At 43.5% G+C, this 18,980-nt stretch overlaps 3 protein-coding genes across 7 annotated transcripts in view; 1 reads left to right on the top strand and 2 right to left on the bottom strand.

Annotated features, from left to right (window-relative positions):
* Positions 1 to 20: 20 nt before the first annotated feature.
* LOC113027680 (uncharacterized) lies at positions 21 to 4,199 on the bottom strand. Its single transcript, XM_026177347.2, has 16 exons — positions 3,526 to 4,199; positions 3,113 to 3,220; positions 2,951 to 3,026; positions 2,681 to 2,837; positions 2,513 to 2,558; positions 2,371 to 2,429; positions 2,259 to 2,294; positions 2,080 to 2,132; positions 1,864 to 1,996; positions 1,108 to 1,322; positions 967 to 1,012; positions 820 to 885; positions 688 to 747; positions 527 to 612; positions 197 to 291; positions 21 to 109 (listed from the first exon to the last, which is right to left on the bottom strand). The coding sequence occupies exons 1-16, from the start codon at positions 3,560 to 3,562 to the stop codon at positions 75 to 77; spliced, it is 1,308 nt and encodes a 435-aa protein (XP_026033132.1). The 5' UTR covers positions 3,563 to 4,199; the 3' UTR covers positions 21 to 74.
* A 258-nt stretch (positions 4,200 to 4,457) lies between these two features.
* Positions 4,458 to 12,224, top strand: LOC113027681 (butyrophilin subfamily 1 member A1). 2 transcript variants are annotated; one of them, XM_026177349.2, is made up of 10 exons: positions 4,458 to 4,603; positions 6,088 to 6,179; positions 6,276 to 6,374; positions 6,456 to 6,563; positions 6,641 to 6,799; positions 6,974 to 7,114; positions 7,395 to 7,446; positions 9,563 to 9,589; positions 10,908 to 10,934; positions 11,014 to 12,224. In XM_026177349.2, exons 2-10 carry the CDS (start codon positions 6,117 to 6,119, stop codon positions 11,571 to 11,573), a joined length of 1,236 nt encoding a protein of 411 aa, XP_026033134.1. In that variant the 5' UTR covers positions 4,458 to 4,603; positions 6,088 to 6,116; the 3' UTR covers positions 11,574 to 12,224. The 2 variants fall into 2 exon arrangements, with proteins under 2 accessions (XP_026033134.1, XP_026033133.1); XM_026177348.2 differs by lacking the exon at positions 4,458 to 4,603 and having other exon boundaries at positions 6,030 to 6,179.
* Positions 12,225 to 12,624: 400 nt separating this feature from the next.
* The window catches only part of itgb4 (integrin, beta 4), a 28,187-nt gene continuing 21,831 nt past the window's right edge, over positions 12,625 to 18,980 (bottom strand). For 3 of the 4 annotated variants that reach the window (XM_080305632.1, XM_080305631.1, XM_080305633.1), the window contains 9 exons: positions 18,492 to 18,656; positions 18,248 to 18,394; positions 17,727 to 17,861; positions 16,535 to 16,684; positions 16,218 to 16,406; positions 15,952 to 16,107; positions 15,694 to 15,858; positions 13,956 to 14,075; positions 12,625 to 13,866 (listed from right to left, as the gene is read on the bottom strand). In XM_080305632.1, the coding sequence (XP_080161758.1) occupies positions 13,736 to 13,866; positions 13,956 to 14,075; positions 15,694 to 15,858; positions 15,952 to 16,107; positions 16,218 to 16,406; positions 16,535 to 16,684; positions 17,727 to 17,861; positions 18,248 to 18,394; positions 18,492 to 18,656 (1,358 nt within the window). In that variant the 3' untranslated portion in view covers positions 12,625 to 13,735. The remainder of the gene's footprint in view (positions 13,867 to 13,955; positions 14,076 to 15,693; positions 15,859 to 15,951; positions 16,108 to 16,217; positions 16,407 to 16,534; positions 16,685 to 17,726; positions 17,862 to 18,247; positions 18,395 to 18,491; positions 18,657 to 18,980) is intronic. The other variant, XM_080305634.1, reaches the window with a different exon arrangement.

Raw genomic sequence — 18,980 nt, forward strand, 5'->3', positions numbered from 1 at the left:
ACAGACAGTGAAGAGGTCTATATGGTCAATACACATCTTTTATTTACAACACAAAGTTGGTCACAGCTGGTTTGTCATACAAACCATTCCGTATGCTTGAACCCAGTGGCTGTAGGTGGGGGAAAATACAAGTGTTTAGTGTTTGAGTGACACGCCTGTAAGCACATGACTGCGTCTGAGAGCCGTGATGCCTCACCAATCCTGCAGACGATGTCTTCGCACTCCTTGATGCTGCTGGCTCGTAGCACCACACAGCAAAAGCCTGTGGACTGAGGGGTTTCTGGGGAGTCTCTGTGAACACAGCCAATCATGTGCTTAGATGACATGGGGGCCCAGCCAATGACTAGGCTTGTATATTGCATCATGACATCCTGTCGTAGGAGGAGTGCGATCTAAACTACAAGCAGCCTAGTTTAACAGGGATGTGTGGAAAAGCCTTTAATAATAAAATAGCTTAGATTATGGTATTTTGCCAGGATGTACTGCAATATCAGTGAAGGGCTTTCATATAAAATGTGATACTTACGCCACACAGAAGGCAAATGCTGTGTAGTCTGGCTGTGCATATCTCCCTACACATGAAATCTCGGGATAATGGTGCTCAAACAACTCCTGATGAGAGAAATGAAGACAAAACTTTAGGAGAATTAAAGTACAGGCAAATCTTTGTGAGAGAGATCTACTTACCAATTTACTGTTTCTGTCTGTGCACGTCAAATGTGTTTCCTTCAAATCTAAAAGCACTTCCTGCAGGGAAAATTAAATGGGTTATGCATATATAAGTGCTTTGCAGAAAATTGGGGAAACAGCTTTCATTACCTTGCTAGGTAGGTTTTTCTGCAACACCTGTGGGATTGCATGCTGGAGCACCTCCTTTCCTCCAAACTGAGAGAGGCAGACAAATGACAGTTACAGGAGGTGTGTGCAGAATGTTTGAAAATGCTGTAAAAACAAATTGTCATTTACCATTCCAATGTTTGCCTTTCCCAAGAATTGCACTATGTAAACAATCCTGTGGAACAGAGGTTGTTCAGAATGTATTTCTCAAATGTCACATCATGACGGCAGCTTGAATACAGATCGCAGCGATGGCGTGTTAACACTTGCCTTCCCTCTTTGAGACACTGTGATGGAGGAGGCTTCTGGTCTCTGCTTGCTGTCTCCTGGGAGGGAGCAGGACCCAGCTGCAGGGTGGGGTTCTCTGTCCTCAGGGCCCGCAGGAATTTGATAAGGGGTCTATACACTGTTCCGTCGTGGGCCCTCCATCTTATAACACGGATGGACAAAGGGCAGCCTTTAAACCGAGACAGAACTGCACCGGCCTGGGAGTGCAAGTAAAAAAGGTCTGGTAAAGAAGTGTATATATATGCAGCACCTTTGCATCCCGCCTGGCAGCTCAAGCTTAAATATCTACATCTATCTATATTTATCTATCAATACTCTCTTGATGCTATCCTGTCAAAAATCCCTCCCCGACATTCATCTCTACCCACTCCACCCTGCCTGCACTGTCTTCTTCACCTCCCTTGTGCACTATTTTTCCATCTGTCTCCCTCTCATCACATGTATGTATTCCATTTTGCTCCCACCAACTTTCATTCCTTTATAGTGCGTACCTCCATCTTTCCAGACTCTCACTATAGGTCACAATGTCATCATCTGCAAAACATAATTCACGGAGACTGCCCCACCTGGATCTAAGGCATTTATCAAAATATAGATGATCCACAAACACGAAATATCCACGGATATTGCATGATATATTTAACATGAATTCGTTTTGCTGGATAATTGTGTCATGAAAATGCAATATCACAACAGCCCTAATGCAGTACGGCACTGTATATCTGAGGGATTTCTCACATGTCCACTTTTAGAATTCCTCAGCGAGGTCCCATTGATCTCATCGAGGATGTCACCAGCACCGATGAACTTGTCGACGTCAGCCTGACTGCCGGGAATCAGGTCAAGAACAAAGACGCGCCCGCTGAGATACCTAAGAAGCAGATCCATAGATGTTTTTTTACTAGCCCACGTGCTCAGTGTAATGGAAATATTTGTAGACTGGAACATACTAACCTCAGAACCAACCCTACCTCCCGGCAGGGCACAACTTCGTATATCTCACACACCTAAAAACAAACAGCCAGCAGTCAGTCTTTCACCTCCTTAAGATTGTAGTTTTTTTTTCCTTCTATGGATTTATATAATATCCAAAGACAAATAACATAATAACAGTGTTACTGTGATGCTCTTACCGGCAGGAGCCAGCTCTCATCCAGAAAACTGCAATTCTGTATACAAGAAAAGAAAATTCTTATTAGATTGGAGTTCAAAGTGATTGGAAAAAATCACAGTAGCAGCTCTGACCTCCATGTCCAGTTTGAAGTCCATGTGTGAGAGCACCAGCAGCAGCGACATGAAAGGTTCTGGAAGAGGAAGAACAGCAGCTCTTAAGATTTTGTTGTTGACAAGAACTTCCTCAGTTTTGTTCAAGCTGCTGTAACCTCACCCACAAATTCCTCATTCCTGAGAATTGATAAATCTGGGCTGTACCACTGAAGGAAAGAGAAACAATGTTAATCACAACTATGCAAGTCTGTTAGAGAAACACACTTTCTAAAATCCCATTTTTGTGTGCTCAACACTGGGGAACAATGCATCTGTCCATGTATCAGACCTCCAGGAGTCTGGCAGTGTGCAGCAGGTGTGTGAAGAACTGCGGCAGGACCTTGCGGCTGAGGGCCAGCCTGAGCAGGTAGCGCCCTCGGCCCTGAGCTGAGAGCAGCTTCCTGCAAACTCTGGTCTGCTCAACTGCCAAGGACAGAGCAGACAGACTGCACAGGAGAAGACAGACAGAGAGGTGACGGGCATTAATGAGTGAAGCTGTCACTAAAAAAAACAACAAAAAAACCTTCCCCATCTGCTAAACTAAGCAGGATGTAGTTACCTGCCACAGGCATCTTGATGGGGTAGCTGTTCGAAGCAGTGCCAGTAATCTCTGTGCACCAGACTAAGAACGGGCTCTGGAGAGAAATGAAACACACCCTGAGTGAATACTGCAGAAGTCTCCTTCAAAATGAATTCAGCTACACAAAATAATGATACTGACGCTGGAGTCCCTTCCTGAGGACCAGCTCCAGCAGCTCACAGCAGGAGGCGAGGTGAGGGTTGGAATCTGTCACCGTCTCTCCATCTGACTGCAGGTTCAGGACACACACTGAGTGGGAAGGGGAAAAAACACGCAACACACATTGAATCTGTTGTCATCAGCATGACATAACTGCATTTTTGCAAGCCATGTGATCATCGCCATTTCACTCATCAACACTAAAACAGAGACTGTGTTGATGATAAAAAAAAACGTAGCGGAAGCTTTTTTGGCGTAAAAATAGCGCGCTGCAGGGTCAGAAATTAAACCCAATTCTAGTTGTACGTTTTATTATGAGTACGTCACGATCAGCTGCTTACTGAAATTGTGATCCAATGGCATCGTACCATCACTCATCTATTATTGATGCTTACCTTTGAGGGAGCCAAGGAGAGGGTCTTTGGGTGCCATGTTGATCGTCCAGCTGTGATCAGAGCCTGTCCTTGATAAGAGACGCGCCGCTTCTATCCTCCTGTCATTTAAGCACGCTCTGGGGACGCGCGCTGTGTACACACTTCCGTGAAGCTAACATATCGAGAAACACCTTCCAGTTCCACTGTACCTGCCCGAGACCGTGAGCGAGGATGGGCGATGTGTTGCTGTCATTAAGTTATTATTTTAAATAAATAGCGAAGGAATATTGAACCTGCAAACACAAGCGCCTGAAATAATAACCACGTACACCTGCGCACTGACTGACAGTAAACCTGTCGTGCTGCCTTCAGAGACCCCGCCTTGTTGACCAAACAAACTGTAGGTTCGTGTTTACAACCATTCACTTCAGTAGCTAATATTTATATTTTCAAACGTGACAGAAGCTATACAGGCTACGGGAATATAAAGGAAGAAAAGAAAACAGACAAACGGAATCTTAGTCGTTAATTTAAGATTTTTATGGACACGATAATAAAGACCCAGCGAGTTTATATAGTCAAGGTCCTTCTAGAAGCGAAGCTCACCATTTGGCAGACAAGTATTAGTTATTTGGTCGGTGATCTTGCAGCCTTAGTACTTTGCGTCTCTCGCCTATAATATCTCCGTTGGTAAACAAAGGCGTGTGTTCGAGTCCACCTCAGGCTGTTTGCTGTCGCAGTGCTCTTTCTAGACTATTTAACGCTGACTTACTTAAATTGGAATAAATAAATAAAATGTATTTTCGGGCTAAAAAAAAAAGTAAATTAATCTTTAAATAGAAAAAACTCTGCGACGCTTCCGTTTCTGTAAAGCTAGTTGGCGGCCTCTAGCGGCCCGCCTTTGGAACTGCCGCTCAGTGGAGGCGGTGGTTGATAAGAGCACGCGCGCTGTCTCTCGTGCCGCAGTTGTGGATGGGTGAAGGAAGCGGTGAGGCTGTGGAGGATGGCGGAGCACTAAAAAATTAAACCGAGTTTCGCGAAAGCATCACAGAAAAGCCGCGTAGAGTTTTCTTCCTGAAGGGAATTTATCCGTTACAAGGTGAGGTGTTATTTATTTCCCTCTAGAGCGAGGTGATAAAAAAACAACTGGTAAACTGGTTGCATTTTGCCAGTGCACAGGGCCTAATTACATGGAATAATGTGTGCGCTTGCTTTGATTATGTCCTTTTTTGTAAACATCGCTTCATGTGCAAGAGGCCTCATTTTTTAACCTTACAACACTGGCATTTCGAAATTCTGTTCTATTTATTATTAAGAATAATATTTTACAAATTGGGAACAAATAATTAAATTCGGTGTGTATGGATACACTGTTGTACGGTAACGTGAGCCTGTTATTGTGCAGTGTGTTTGTTCTGATGCCAACTTGCATGCAGTGATTTGTCACTCACTCCCAATATAGAAAGTCACTACCTGCGTTTGTACAGCACCGATAATCCCGGATTTCCTCTAATCCTGCAGCTCCTCTGTCACCTACACGCTCAGCCTCCGCTGCCAGAAATAAACCCACCATCCAAACATGAGTCAGTTACAGACAAGCAACGCTTTGACATCTGCTGCCCTCATATATAGTGAAAGAGAGATTAATAAATACTACAAATCAAGATGCATTAGTGTGGTTGGTGTTGGTATCAGACATGCGCAAACTCATGATGGTGTAAATAAATGTTTAAAAATTATAGAAGGGAGTTGATTGGAAGTTATAGTTGAATAACACTGTATAACTGATTCCAACCCCCTTTCCATAAAACCGTTTCTAACAGTTCAGGGATGCGGGTGGAAGAAATTCATATGCATACTCAATAGGCAGAAAGCAGGCATACCTATGAATGTCAGAATTTACTCTCTAAAAGGTCAACTCAGTCCTGAGTTTGTGCTCCTCAGTGTTTGTTGCCTCCTTTTTTCTTTTCTTTTTCTTTTTTTTTGTAGCTCTCCTGCTGCCTCTACATCACAGCAAGAACAGCAAATCCCCTCTGCTTGTCAGACTGACTGCTGATTCAACAGCAAACTGGTCCAAGGACCCCCCCCCACCCCTCCTCCTCCTCCTCCTCCACCCCCACCATGGCTCCACAGTGTTTTTATTAAAAGCGCTCTGCTGTGCTCACGTCTCCATGGGAATAAATTCCCACTTTCAGGATGCATCGATCCACACGCATGCAGGAAATCCTGTTACTGTGCAATATTTTTTTTAATGTTGCTACATCTCTGTTTTCCACCCACTGTGTGGTCTCATGGATATATATATATCTATGCGGAGTGAGTGGGCTGAGCGAGTGGGCTCAACACCTAATGATAGCTCGGTGGGGATCTTAATGAGCTCTCTGTGGACTCTGAGTGCAGAGCTGTGATAAAAGTTCTGCAGTGAGTGCTCCTCTCTCCGCCACCTCACCTTTTTGCCACCTTCTCGCGCGTTAGCCATTTCTGCACCCTCATCGATTTGTGTGGGCGACGGAGTGCAGTCAGCTCCAGCTCTTGACAGAATGAGTGCCAGCGTGCTAAAGCTTTTTTATTATCATACCACAGGGCATCGGCCCCGCACTCCAGCTGCCAGCATGATGAAAGAGTGCCTGCAGTTCCTCATCGAGCCAGCCAAAAAGCTCAAGATCCGACTCAAGGTATACAAATCCTCCCACAGTAATTGCTGCGGGGGCTAAATGTTCTGGAAGTCATGATGTTCTTTTCCCTTTTAATTTTCTGTTTCTTTGCTCCAGGAGTCTCGCAAAAAAGTGAAGCTTGAGAAGAAGGAGCCTCTGGTGGAAAGTCAGTTGTTTATTATGGAGCTGGCCCGGGAACTCAACAGAATCTGCCAGGTAAGCTCTTCTCCTCTCTCCCTTTTTGCTCTTTATTACTTAGAGTCTTCTGCATTTATTCGCATTGCCTTTGTACCTCAGAGATCAAATATCCTGTGTCACATCTGGACCGGAGAGGACATCTGGACAGCCAGCGTGTGCCGGGAGTTCATCGTGGAATGGGCTGCTGTGCTGGAGAAAAGAGTGCAGGTACGAGATAGCAGCCATTTACAGAAATAAATTGTGTTTTTTATGGATGTTCTTAAAAGTCTCTATTCTTTATTCAGCCAAGGACAATCACATCAGACTACCAGTATGAGAAGTCTGAGAAGAAGGACTGGAAGGGACACCTTCTTTGCATGCTTGAGGGAGGCGGCGAGTACGACATGGGCCCCCATAAACGGGTCATCATGGATTGGACCCGGAATATTAAAGGCAGACCTCAGGTGACTTTCTTACGGGACATGGATGGTTATTAAAGTCTGACCCAGTTCCGTCGTTGCATCTGATAAAGATGATTAGGCTTAATCGTGCCCTTGACAATGATCTCATGATAATCGGACTGTGCTTGAGCTCTGGCCATAAATTCGAAGCAACTGTTTCTAAACCTCTTTTTTCAGCCCACTGTGTGGCCAGGTGAGCCTGTGCTCATGATGCTGGATGACCTGGAGTTCCAGTGGAAGAGGGGCCGTCTGCCCAACCTGTTCCCGGCCATGGAGCTCGTCATGCTGGCCGTGCTGAACGCCGACAGCCCCATAAAGGTCTTGATATCTGTCGCTAAGTGATCGTCATTAAATGTTTTTGTACTCTGTGGTGTAATTTATGGGATAAGAAGCATGCTAACTTAGGTGATTCGAAACATGAACGACACTTGCATGACATTCTCACATTCGATATCTGGGCTAAGTGTGTCAAGCATGCTGCATATAGGCTGCACGACAATCATGCTAATCTGTTTATCTCTTTGTTCAGCTCACCTTGTCCTGAATGTGTCCACTGTCTACCTTGACATACTCTGTATGTGTGTGCGTGTCTTTGTAGGTGGATGTGACAAAGCAGTGGCTGGTGAAGAAGCAGAAAAGTCAGAACATTGGTGAGTGGACCTCATCCAGTTTAACAATATGAAACAAAACATCCTGATCTTGCAAAGTGGTCATGAGTCAGAAACCAACATTTGTACAATACCTGTTGCTGCTTCGACCAAAAACTTGTTCTGCACATGTGAAAAAAGGGATTCTCCCCATCCTTGCCAATGAAAATAAAGTAGGGAATAAAATGACAATACATTTGGTTTAATTAATTAAATTATGAAGAATGGGGTCTTTATCTTTTTTATATGTTATTCTGGTGGTATTGTAAAAGTATACCACTACTGAGTCAAGCAGAAAGTGAACAAGTAGATAAATATGCTTGACAAATGTTAGATAAATCTGTTTTTGTTTTGTTCGTCTGAAAGAAAAAAAATATTGGGATATTTTTAGCCTCGTGCACTAGCTCAGGCTCAACCCTCTCATCCCAGTGGATGAGAGGGTTACTTCCTCCTGTCCTTGGGCCAGTAAACAGGTCCTGGTTGCCTTTTGCCCTTATTTACTCAGTGACATTTCAGAGTACCTAGTCTTCTTAGTGTGTCTGAGTGCCCCACCTGGAATCTCCGTTGTGCTACTAATGTTCACATGGGCATGGACAGTGAGACTTGGAGGAGCATGACTGGGAGGAACCGCCTGTTCTCTGTTATGTTCTCTGGACAAATCACAGTTTGTCCATAACAAACACCGTGTTCACAAGTGCAGGTGACACTCAAACAAACCTGGTCGCAGGTCAGTGATTGATGCTTGGTTCTCCTGCGGGACTCCAGAGGCAGCTGTCATGTAGTGGCACGCCAAGCAGAGTGTGGCTCTGGCAGCAGTTCAAGCAAACTCTCAGGTGTGGGAGGAGTCCGGCGAGGCCATGGAACAAGATTTTTGGTTGGCCTTGAAGCGATTCCGCTCTGCTCACACCGCTGCAGTTGAGGAATACTTTGAGGGTCTCCTCAGTCACACTGACATGCCTTCTGTAGAAGAAGCAGAGTCTGGGTAGGACTCAGCGTTATAGCCTCAAAGCTATATCACAAAGTTTCCAGAACATTTGTGATACCGACATTTCTGACAATACAGAAAAAATACTGAATGTTTCTTTGATGCTTGCAGCTTTGCGGCATTTATAAATATTAATAACTGAAGAACAGTTTCCAATGAGCTACTGTCACTTATGACACACTACCTAATTAGAAGTGTGAGTCTGCTGAAACACGGTGCAGCAGCAGCAGCATTGTATCCAGTTTCCTCAGTTTATCCAGTTTTTGCCTGAAGCGGTGAAAGAAGTCATCGGAGGCTGACACGACACAGATATTATCAGTGTCTATATTATATATCACAGCCCAAGACCTCAGTAATTATTTTCCTAATAAATTTATGGGCTTAGTCACTTACTTCACATTTTAAAACAAGAAGTTCATCAAATAAATAAAGAATATTCTAGCTTTGCAGTAATTCTACCATTAGTCTAATGGTCAGTTTAAAGCTTAGACCAGTGTGAAGGTGTTCAGACCTGTTTATCACTAGTACACATTTATTATCATGGTGAGACATAAATCCTTGAGAGGTTCCAACAGGAAAGGGCCACCTGCCGTGTGACCCCATGTGAATAAAGGAGCAGCTGAAAGTGGCTTTTGTTAAATTACATATTAGCTCATAGGATTAGCATTTTTCCATGATGAGGCAGTCTTACTTTTCATAGGCTCAGTTGCCCGGGTTACAACCAGCTAAAACTGATGACCTTTTTATCTTTCTCTATGTAATTAAAATAATGCGAAAATAACATTTGATGATCATAGTTTGACTAACCCTGACTTCAGAGCTAAGGCCAAAATAAAACGTAGCCGACTAGGCTGAAGTGAGGCGCAGCTATAAAGCCTCACAGACGACTGAGTGGGTGACATACAAAATGTTGGTGTCAGCACAAAAACCACTTGGCAAAATCAGGATGTGAAACGAGTCACTCAGTGATGTGGCTGTTGTGTGTGGTAACAGAATACACTCCACTGAATATTTAATTAGAATTAATCTATAAAAATGTGATTGGAAGCATGTTAGGAAACAAGCTGGTAGGAGGGTTTGAGTTGTGAGTGGAACACTTGTCTGTCTTTAATCAGTCTTTGTTTGTTCTTTCAGACGCTGTGCGCTACATTCCCCACGGCGGTAAGTCCAGAAGCTCACTGTAATGAATAAATGAATGACCCCTTTAATGTCTCTGTATAGCTGTATACAGACATGTGGGGCTGGATTATATGATCTGAAATCTATAGTATGTAACGATAAACTTTAAACTCGATTATTAGCAAATGCAGTCTTTTTTTAATGGTTCGCCACTGGATTATGCACTTTTACTATATGTCAGTACAGTCTGACTGTTGGCTGGTGACTGTGGAGGCCTTTGAGTACAGTGAAGCTATGCTCAAGACACAGATTTGAGATGATTTGAGCGTTTTGACATGGAGGCAGTCGTCTGAAGATGGGTATAGGGTAGTCATAGAGGAAGCCACCCATCCTCAGGTTGACAGGCTGCTTAGTTGGCACAAAGTGGCCCAAAGCGTGACAAGAAAACATTACACCACCAGTAACAACCTGAACTGTTGATACAAGGCAGGATTGATCCATCCTTTATGTTGCTTAACTCAAATTTGGAGACTTATCAGACCAGGCAACATTTTCCCTTTCTTCTATTTTACAATTTTGAGCAGTCTGTGTGAACTGTAGCCTCAGCTCTTTCTGAAATCCTCAGACACATAACATTAACTGAAAAAATGTTTATGCCAAATGTCATAAACTAGATCCAAAACTCTAGCTTATGTTCAGCAGGATTTTTTTCCTACAACCACCTTGGAGCACCTGTATCATAGAATATATATTAGTTTAAAAACTGCACCATTTTAATGTAAATATGGCACAGAATAACAGAAACAAATAATGAGAATAATAATGGTAAACCTAACAAAGTGCTGTGACAAGAAAGAGTTTTCCTTTTACCTCCATGTTGATATTGGGCTCATTTTGTAGCTGTTATTCTTCTTTTTGTCAAAAGAAATTGCACATATAGTCATATTTGAACACTCATGCATACATTGGACTTTTCATGCTCTGTATAATAGTTGGGACCGATCACACTGAACAACTTTAAGCCGTGGACTAGTTTTCAAAATGTTTCCAGTGGGCACACAGAAGGCTGTGGATCACAGCGGCTGTGAGGGGAGTGGGCGTAAAATTCATTTGGTTGCATTTTTTTTGTACAAAGCATTAATGTGTTTTTCAGCTCTTGAAATTACATGTAGTTATATTTATACTTATAAAGTAATACTTCACATGTACTTCAGCCCCCTTTGTACTTCAGGGCTTTGAGTACAGTGGGGTGGATGTAAGTTGCTTGTGTGTTATCGTGTGAAGGTAAATTTTGCATGCCTTCTTTAAACTACTGTACAAAACAATGAGCTAACGGAGTTTCTCTTCTTTTTCTTTGCAGTGTGGAACTGGATTTGTGATGCAGCAGGTATGAAAATCTCTTTTCTGTTTTTCACCTTACTGTGACATCATTTTGCAGTTTGTAATCCCGCCCTTTTATTCCACAGAGGACGTCACCCTGGACTCCGAATCGGCCCACTCAGGCCTGCTCATCTCAGATGATGAAAAACGAATGCGGTGCGGCCTGGAGCGCCGCGACATCCCACGATGCCCCCGACGCTTCGATGGCTGGTGGTGTGCTGTGGGCCAGGAGGGCTACGCCTCTGGACGCCACTACTGGGAGGTGGAGGTGGGTGAGCGGGACTGGCGGCTGGGAGTGGCCAAAGCCTCGGCCGTGAGGCAGGGCTTCCGCTCGCTGAACACAGATACGGGATACCTGACCCTCCGTCTGGAGAGAGGCACAGATTTGAAAGCCCTGACGGTGCCCGCTACGCCTTTACCTCAAAGCCTGGTGCCCAGGAAAGTCGGCATTTATCTGGACTATGAGCAGGGCCAGCTGTCCTTCTACGACGTGGAGAAGCGCTCCCACCTGTACACCTATACCGAGAAGTTCACAGAGGAACTGTACCCTGTTTTTGGGACTGTGGAGGTGGTCAAAGACCTGGTGATCAGGCCTGCTGATGCGAAACAGCGGTGCCTGTGCCCGGGGCCCTGCCTCTGGAACTGAAACGGATCAGTCCTAATCCTCGGCAGCTCACAGAGCTCACGCTTTTATTCTACTGATTTAGAATTGCGTGGCTGTTTCTGGACTAAAAGTCTTTCTGTGAGGTGCCTCGTCAAATCCCAAACAGGAACTGCTCTTCTTTCGACATGTCCATCTGCTAAACACTTTCCTGTTACTCTGCCTTCATAGAAACATACAGTATCTGATTCTTTATATTTTAAAAATGAGCATTTAAAGAATGAACAACGTTTTTCCCCATGGGTTTAAACTCCTCTCAAACTTCATTGGATAAAGTTGGGGATCAGTTTAAACCTGTAATGTTACATCCATTCATTTTTTTTTTTTACATTTTTTTTAATTGTTGATGACAAATAAACATTAAAAAGTTACAGCATGAGCGCACTGTGAATGATGATACTTTTAGCTTCAGTGCAGTGAAACAGTGCCGCTGACGAGGCAGATATTTGCAGAGCGGGCTGCCGCATGCCTCTAGTTGAATTATAGATTATTTGATTCTTTGTCTCAAGCTTCCTGCAAACATTTTTCAGGCATGAGCTTGTTTTTGCAGCTGTGTTTTTGTTTATTTGTGCTATATAAGACATGGCAATGCTTTCCTCTCTCTAGCTCAATAAATCTTACTATTAATTCCAGAAATCTCTGAAAGTCTGTTGTCTCTTCTTTGCTCGTGCGAACAGCAGTGGATCTGATCTGCTTCAGACTTGGTGGGTGTGCTGCTATGAATGCAAGCAAGTCTAGTGCTGATTTTGACCTAATTTGGATGAAGGGTTCTCAAATTTTGACTATAAGTTCTTCCCTGTTACCCACTGTTTCCTCTAGAGCAGGGATGGGGGTACTCAAGGCGTTCAAGGGCCAGTGTCCTGCAGATTTTAGACACGTCACCTCGTCTTGAAGTTCTCCAGAGGCCTGGTAATGAATTAAGCATTTGATTCAGGTTGACCCAGGGTGAGATCTAAACCTGCAGGAGTTGCATTTGTATTATTTTTGGTTCACTTATTTTTGCACAAGTTTGCACAAACCATCAGCCAGCACAAAATCCTTTCAAATCTTTATTATGTGCAATAAAATAGTTGAAAAATAAAATAATAAAAGTTCAACTGTTAAAAAGTAAGAGATACATAATTGATCGAAAGAACAGGAAAACTACTGAAAATGTTTTTTGGTGAGACGTTTATCCACTTATCCATTTTCCTACCAAGGAGCTTCCCTCAAAAATGTTTCACAAAAGCATTTTCAAAGAAAATATAAAGCCAAACATAGTAGCACTTGCAGTAGAAGCAAATACAATCTTTCTGTCTTTACACACATTTGTACGGGGGCCTGAAGATGCAAAATACAAAATAAAGCAAAAAACAACAGGCAACAGGCAGTATGGATAGTTAAAAATCCTTATCACTCTTAAATGCAACAAATACTATTTTACTGTTTATAGGGAGCACCTTGCTTTCTTACAAATGCAGATTTCCTCATGCCTCTATGCTCAGGCCTAATTCTTGATTTCAGGGTTTGAATGGTAAATATCCTTTGTGAAAATATTCCCTAATAACTGCAATATCTTCCACTGTTTCAAGGGCTAGGACTCCTTCCATTTAAAAAATGGTGTCCCAAAATTTTTAGGCAAAGTGAAATGGTTTTATTTTCTTGTTATTTTTTTGTGTGTGCATCTGTTTTGTAACTCAGGACGACCGTACACATATCTTACTGTCAAAAACTTCTTAAAATGCTAAACACACGGGGAGAAGAAAAACTTTAAGCATGAAAAATACCAACTTAATTCAAATGTATGAGATACAAAAACATGTTACATCCTGTATATTTTTGATCATGTGCCTGCAGTAGAGAATCAGGCTTTTTCCTCGTTAGCAGGAAATGTGCAACACAAAGTGAGTTCATAGACCTAGCTTGATATTTGATACGTATGGATATGTTAAAACAAACTGAACTTATAGAAGAAAATGACGGCAGATTGTAACAGACACGAGTTCTTATGTGGAATGTAATTTTGGTTGCAAAGTGAAAGCTACACCCCCTCGCACATATACAAAAACACTCTCAGCACTGTGAAGTCGACTCTTTTTAAAAGAGATTCTCAAATATGATTTCTCATTATGTCGAACACTTGGATGCCAGTTTGTCAAACGCGCCCTTTAAGATTCATAAAACATCTTCTTTGTGACAGTAGTTGCTCCCATGACGCCCCTCTGAACCACCTCCTTGGTGATCTGACGAGTCACCATGCCGCTAGTCTCTGTGTGCTGCGTAGTCATCATCATCCCATCTGTTGGACAGACAGTGGTACATAACAGTCAGTGAACACATCCTATTTTAAAAAGAAGAGAAATGAAGCTTAGTTTATTATTTTTGTACCTGAGAAGAAGGGGTCGTCGAGCACGGTGTGGGAGATGTTAGTTCGTGTGCTGACTTCCGTTGGCATGTGGAAAACCTCCCGCCGTGTCATCGACTGGCTGCTGTGCTGGGACAAAGCACCTACAGGCAAGGAAGGACAAAAACAGATGGATGAGAAGTCTGTTATCTCCAAGAAGGAGTGACAGAAATGCATTGAGCAATACATTATCATATAAGCTTAAGCTAATTTGCAATGCTTCATCCTACATGAGCTTTTAAAGGTATTTTAACCAAACCTTCACCACCAGGGGGCAGCATTCTACAAGTGGTGTTGAAATGTAGCTGAAATGTGCGCTGTTGTTTAATTTCTGAAATATTAGGAGGTGTTATGCTTTGGCTGGCTGCCTTTATGAACAAAAATGTTATCTTAATGGCTTGCCTGGTTAAATAAAGGTTATAATAATTAACAGCACCATCTTGTGGTATAAAGTGATATTACACAAAAGCAAAGCCCAACTCTAGGATCAACCTAGCTGATATCTCCTCAACATAAGACATATAACTTTTTTTGAAATACAGGTATTTACACTGTGTAAAAATTCATAAAACCCAGGAGCACACGCAAACCTCAAACCCCAGAAAATGTAGACAAAAAAATGTAAATGGCGCCCAAACAGTAGTACAAAGAAGAGCATGTCTCACGCCTCTTTAAAAACTGTTTCAGCTTATATTTTAAAATAACCCAAATCAGGATCTACTTTTAGTTCCTCAAATAAGGACATCCACATGTTGATCGCCAAACAGGAAATGCTGACCAAATCTGACAGTTACCGCTGCTCTGCTCTGAAGAGACCGTCAGTGACTTTGAACAGCTACCAAAATAACGCTGCAACTTCAAGGTGAGCGACTAAAGCCAAAAAGAATGAACACCTCAGAAAGTTATCTAGGCAATCTGACTCTACAATGTCCTCTAGCTAACCATCGAGCACAACAAGATGTGCAACTAGCCAACTGCTTCCTGTGTGGACGCCCTGTAACTCATTCCCCCATAAAGACGACATTTGGTGACCTCAACGGTACCTTTAATGATGGGAGTTTTTTTTGTAAAGCCTTCCAGTGGGCTGGATCGCGTTCCTCTTTTGGGTGTCATGTAAGGTTCCCTATCTGTAAGCGGAACCCTGAGGTCAACAAGCACCTGTCAATCTTCAGATTTAACTCAATAACTTCTATTGTGCAAAGCAGCACAACAAAAGCTTGCTTTCTTAATGTTGAATCTAAGTTTTTAACATTTAAAAATGCATATTAACTCATGGAAATGATAATTTCTGTCAATTTATGCTAAAAGTAAGAATCGCTGGACAAATTTTTATTAATTCTTGATGGATTACAGAGACCTCTGCACCTTTGCTGCGCCACAGTCATGCCAATATTTCTCCTTGACTGAGAGGATCATAAATTACCCCAGAGGTTCCCAGAAGATGGATCTTTTTTGGTACCAGCTTTAAAATTCATCGAGCATATTCCTGTTACATAACTCCAAAATGTTTGCTCTTGCATAGCCTCAGTCTAAAATGTCAACTCTGGACAGAAGCTGCCCTGCACTCCAATACAGACAAAGAGACTGACATTTACGCTCATCCCTCCGAGGGGATCAGCTTTTTGTCTATTTCAGCTTCTAGCAACAACCGCTGGGAGTTTTTTTGTTGTATTTTTAAAATTAATATCAGACGCCAATCTGTCAGTACGGGCTTTATCTTACTTCCATCCTGAGATTCAATGGTGATGATGCCCTCCCTCTCCGGACCGAAGCCCTGTGTGGTTCGAGCCTGGACCTTAAACTTGTAGGGCATGTTCTCAGTCAGGTTGGGAACGGTCAGACTGGTTTCAGCGCCATCGCTGTTCACCGGGAAGGAACGCATATCACCTGCAGGAAACAGGAAACAGAGGTCAAACCAAATTCGCACAATTTAAAATGTAACAGCTTTACTGCAAGTGACCTTTGTGCAGAAAGCCTCACCTCCGCCATGCAGCTGTTCGCAGGTGACTACATATCCCAGGATCTCTCCGTTGGGCTTGCGTGGTTTCTCCCAGCTGAGCTGCAGCGAATCAGGACTCAGAGCTGTGAACACCAGAGGTCCTGGAGCGCTGGGAGTGCTAAGAGTGAAAGGCGAACCTGGAGGAAGAAGTGACAAGTGACAGCATGAGGAAGGAGAAATATTAGATCGAGTGCCTTTGTTAAGATAAGCAGACGTTGTTTTTGTGGACTGATAAGTGAATGAGCACCTGGCACAGGGCTGAGGGGGCTCTTGGGGTCGACAGCAGACTCGATGGTGATGACGCCCTCTCTTTCCGGACCCCAGCCCTCCTGGCTCTGAGCCTTCACCTTAAACAGGTAGGAGTGATTTGGCAGCAGGTCCTGGATGATCACCGAGTTCTCTGCCGGGTTTGTCACGTTGATACGCTTCATCTCACCTACAGGGAGCAGAGCGTGGTCAGCATCACCATCGGAGAAGATGTCAACTGCCTCCATAAACAGGAAGTGAATACACGCACATCCTGTTCTCGCTCTTCCACATTAACGTTGTGCTCCTTGCACTTACCTCCGTTGAGGAGCTGGTAGAGGACGCAGTATGCGAGGATGTCTTTCTCACAGTGGGGCTCCTGCCAGCTGACTTTGAGGGCCGTTGGTCCCAGTGCAGAAAACACCAGTCTGCTCGGGGTGTCTGGAATGCCGGGGGCGAGTCGTGCATCTGAGAGATAACACACAAAAACATGAGCATCCTAACAGATGTGTGGTGCGTCTTCAGATCAGAGAGGGGACAGATTAGATTTAAATGACTTTTCTAATTTCACAAAGCCGTTTATCTCCATTACCCTGAGTGCTTTGCAGCGATGGAACTGATTTTAAGACTGTCACAGATTATATATTGCATTATACATTACAGCTCTTGCGTAGTCCTAATAGCACTGCGATTAAAGGCAGCAGGATAAACTGTATTTAACATCAAATTCCCTCACAGACCTTTTATGACATACGAGTTTTGGTGGTTTTGGCTACAAGAAAAACATAATAAACCCAACTCCTGAAACTAATTCAAGCACCAAATCACAACAACAGTCGCCTCAATGTGCTTTATATTGTAAGGTAGACCCTATAATAATACATACAGAGAAAAACCCAACAGTCATATGACCCCTTATGAGCAAGCACTTTGGCAAAAGTGGGAAGGAAAAACTCCCTTTTAACAGGAAGAAACATCCAGCAGAACCAGGCTCAGGGAGGGGCGGGGCCATCTGCTGTGACAGGTTGGGGTGGGAGAAAGTCTAGCTGTTAAGCAAATGAATAAATTCAATAAAAAGCAAAACTGTAATGTGTTTGACTATTAGCATCCCTGCTAGGTCTGAAAAAAGTGATGCCAAGGCACAATTCTTTCTAACGGCCAGCAGGAGGCGACTACTCTGATTGCAACAAGGAGTCAGTTTGTATGAAAATCTAAGGTCTCGATTCCCTTTGTCGGTGAGGCTGGTGATTGAATTTATGATATCAATTGCTAGCATCAAGTCTGTTTTATGAGTGTGTTCCCCTTGAAATAATGATGTGATGTGTATACATGAATGAAATATTGTGTTAATCTAAAACAAAAGGGATTTCTAGTTGTTAGAACATCGGATCTCAGAGCGAGGCAAAGTTCCACACGTTTAAAGAAGCAGCGAAGACTGCAGAGGGGTGCTTTATGCATCACACCCAGCAAACCCTTCCAGTGCTTCCATGCTTGTATGCTGCAGACTTACCATGGAGAACCCTGTCCAGACTATACAAGGCTTCATTGACGTCTGAAGACTGATTCCTGGCCCTCGAGCCCTGAGACAGGCTGTAGCTGAAGTGACTCTGAGAGCTGCTCTGCATCCCAGTGTAGCCGAACCCACCTGATGGCGCATTGAGCAGGGGAAAGGAGGGAGGGGTAGAGGGGAGCAGGACACCAGGAGGTAAAGAAAATGATGGAAGCAAAACAGAAGGGGGAGGAAAAGCGCATAAGGAGGGAAGAAAAAAGAAGTAGAATAGAAACGAGGGGAGGGAGGGAGAAACAGCGATAGTCAGCTTAGCTCCTGCAAAGTCTGCTGTGCAGCCAACAGCCCCAACCCTGCTAACAGATGTCCAAACCAATGGGCTCATGCTCTTGCATAGTTTACCTGCCACGGCATCTTTACTGTTGCACTCCAAAAAAATAGAAAAGCGTCTCTCGTGGCCAGAAGAACAGAAATAATTCATTCTCAATTTCTCTAAATTAATTCAAACCTCTGTGAAAACTTACCAAGATCTGGGAATTTGCTTGACAGGTCCCCCATGACGATAGAATCACGGATATTTTCTTCCATGTAGCCTCGGTTCTCCGAACGCTTCCTCAGGATAACGTCAGAGGTGTGGACACCTCCGATCAAATCCTGTCTGCGAGAGCCTCCTGCATGGAAGGAGAGACAGATGAAGGATAAAGACATGCGGCGTTATGAAGTTTTACTTTACTTTTTCTCAGCGCTGCTCCCACCCTCCCATCATACCTGGCCCAGACAAGTAGGTGGTGGTTGTTTCCGTGGTATAGGAGCCGCCCGCCCCTCTGTAGTTTGAGCTCAGAGTGGACATGGGGGAGGACGATGCTGACAGGTTACGTGTTCCTGACCCTCCGGGGAAAAGGAAATTCTGTTCCCACTTCCCGTTCATATAATCTGTGATGCACGACAGCGAGAGCCGGGGTTGTTAATAACACAGTACACAATCTGCAACATTTAAAGCGTTCATTCACTCTCAGTGCCACTGATGGGAAGCAGCCTCAGCCAGAACGCGGAGAGTAAAGCAGCAACAGTTTCAGTCCCGCTTATGTGCAATAGGGCAGTGAACACTACAACCGCACTTTTTCATTCAATCAAGCTGAAATCACTTCTTTTTTATTGCTAGAAGACTGTATTTTTCTCCAAGCAAATCACATGTTATGCTTACTTGTATTGCAGCAGGTCATAGAGTCATATTTTAAAGGACGCTCACCTTAAACA

This window comes from Astatotilapia calliptera, chromosome 8, assembly GCF_964374335.1.
Source record: "Astatotilapia calliptera chromosome 8, fAstCal68.1, whole genome shotgun sequence".
Classification (NCBI taxonomy): Eukaryota; Metazoa; Chordata; class Actinopteri; order Cichliformes; family Cichlidae; genus Astatotilapia; species Astatotilapia calliptera.

Coding starts and splice junctions, on each gene's coding strand:
- LOC113027680 (XM_026177347.2), bottom strand. CDS start 3,562: ATGGCACCCAAAGACCCTCTCCTTGGCTCCCTCAAAG. Junction 1,013..1,107: donor CAGTGTCTCAAAGAGGGAAG/GCAAGTGTTAAC, acceptor TCTGTTCCACAG/GATTGTTTACATAGTGCAAT. Junction 292..526: donor GCATTTGCCTTCTGTGTGGC/GTAAGTATCACA, acceptor CTGTGTTCACAG/AGACTCCCCAGAAACCCCTC.
- LOC113027681 (XM_026177348.2), top strand. CDS start 6,045: ATGAGTGCCAGCGTGCTAAAGCTTTTTTATTATCATACCACAGGGCAT. Junction 6,375..6,455: donor AACTCAACAGAATCTGCCAG/GTAAGCTCTTCT, acceptor TTTGTACCTCAG/AGATCAAATATCCTGTGTCA. Junction 7,447..9,562: donor GCAGAAAAGTCAGAACATTG/GTGAGTGGACCT, acceptor TTGTTCTTTCAG/ACGCTGTGCGCTACATTCCC.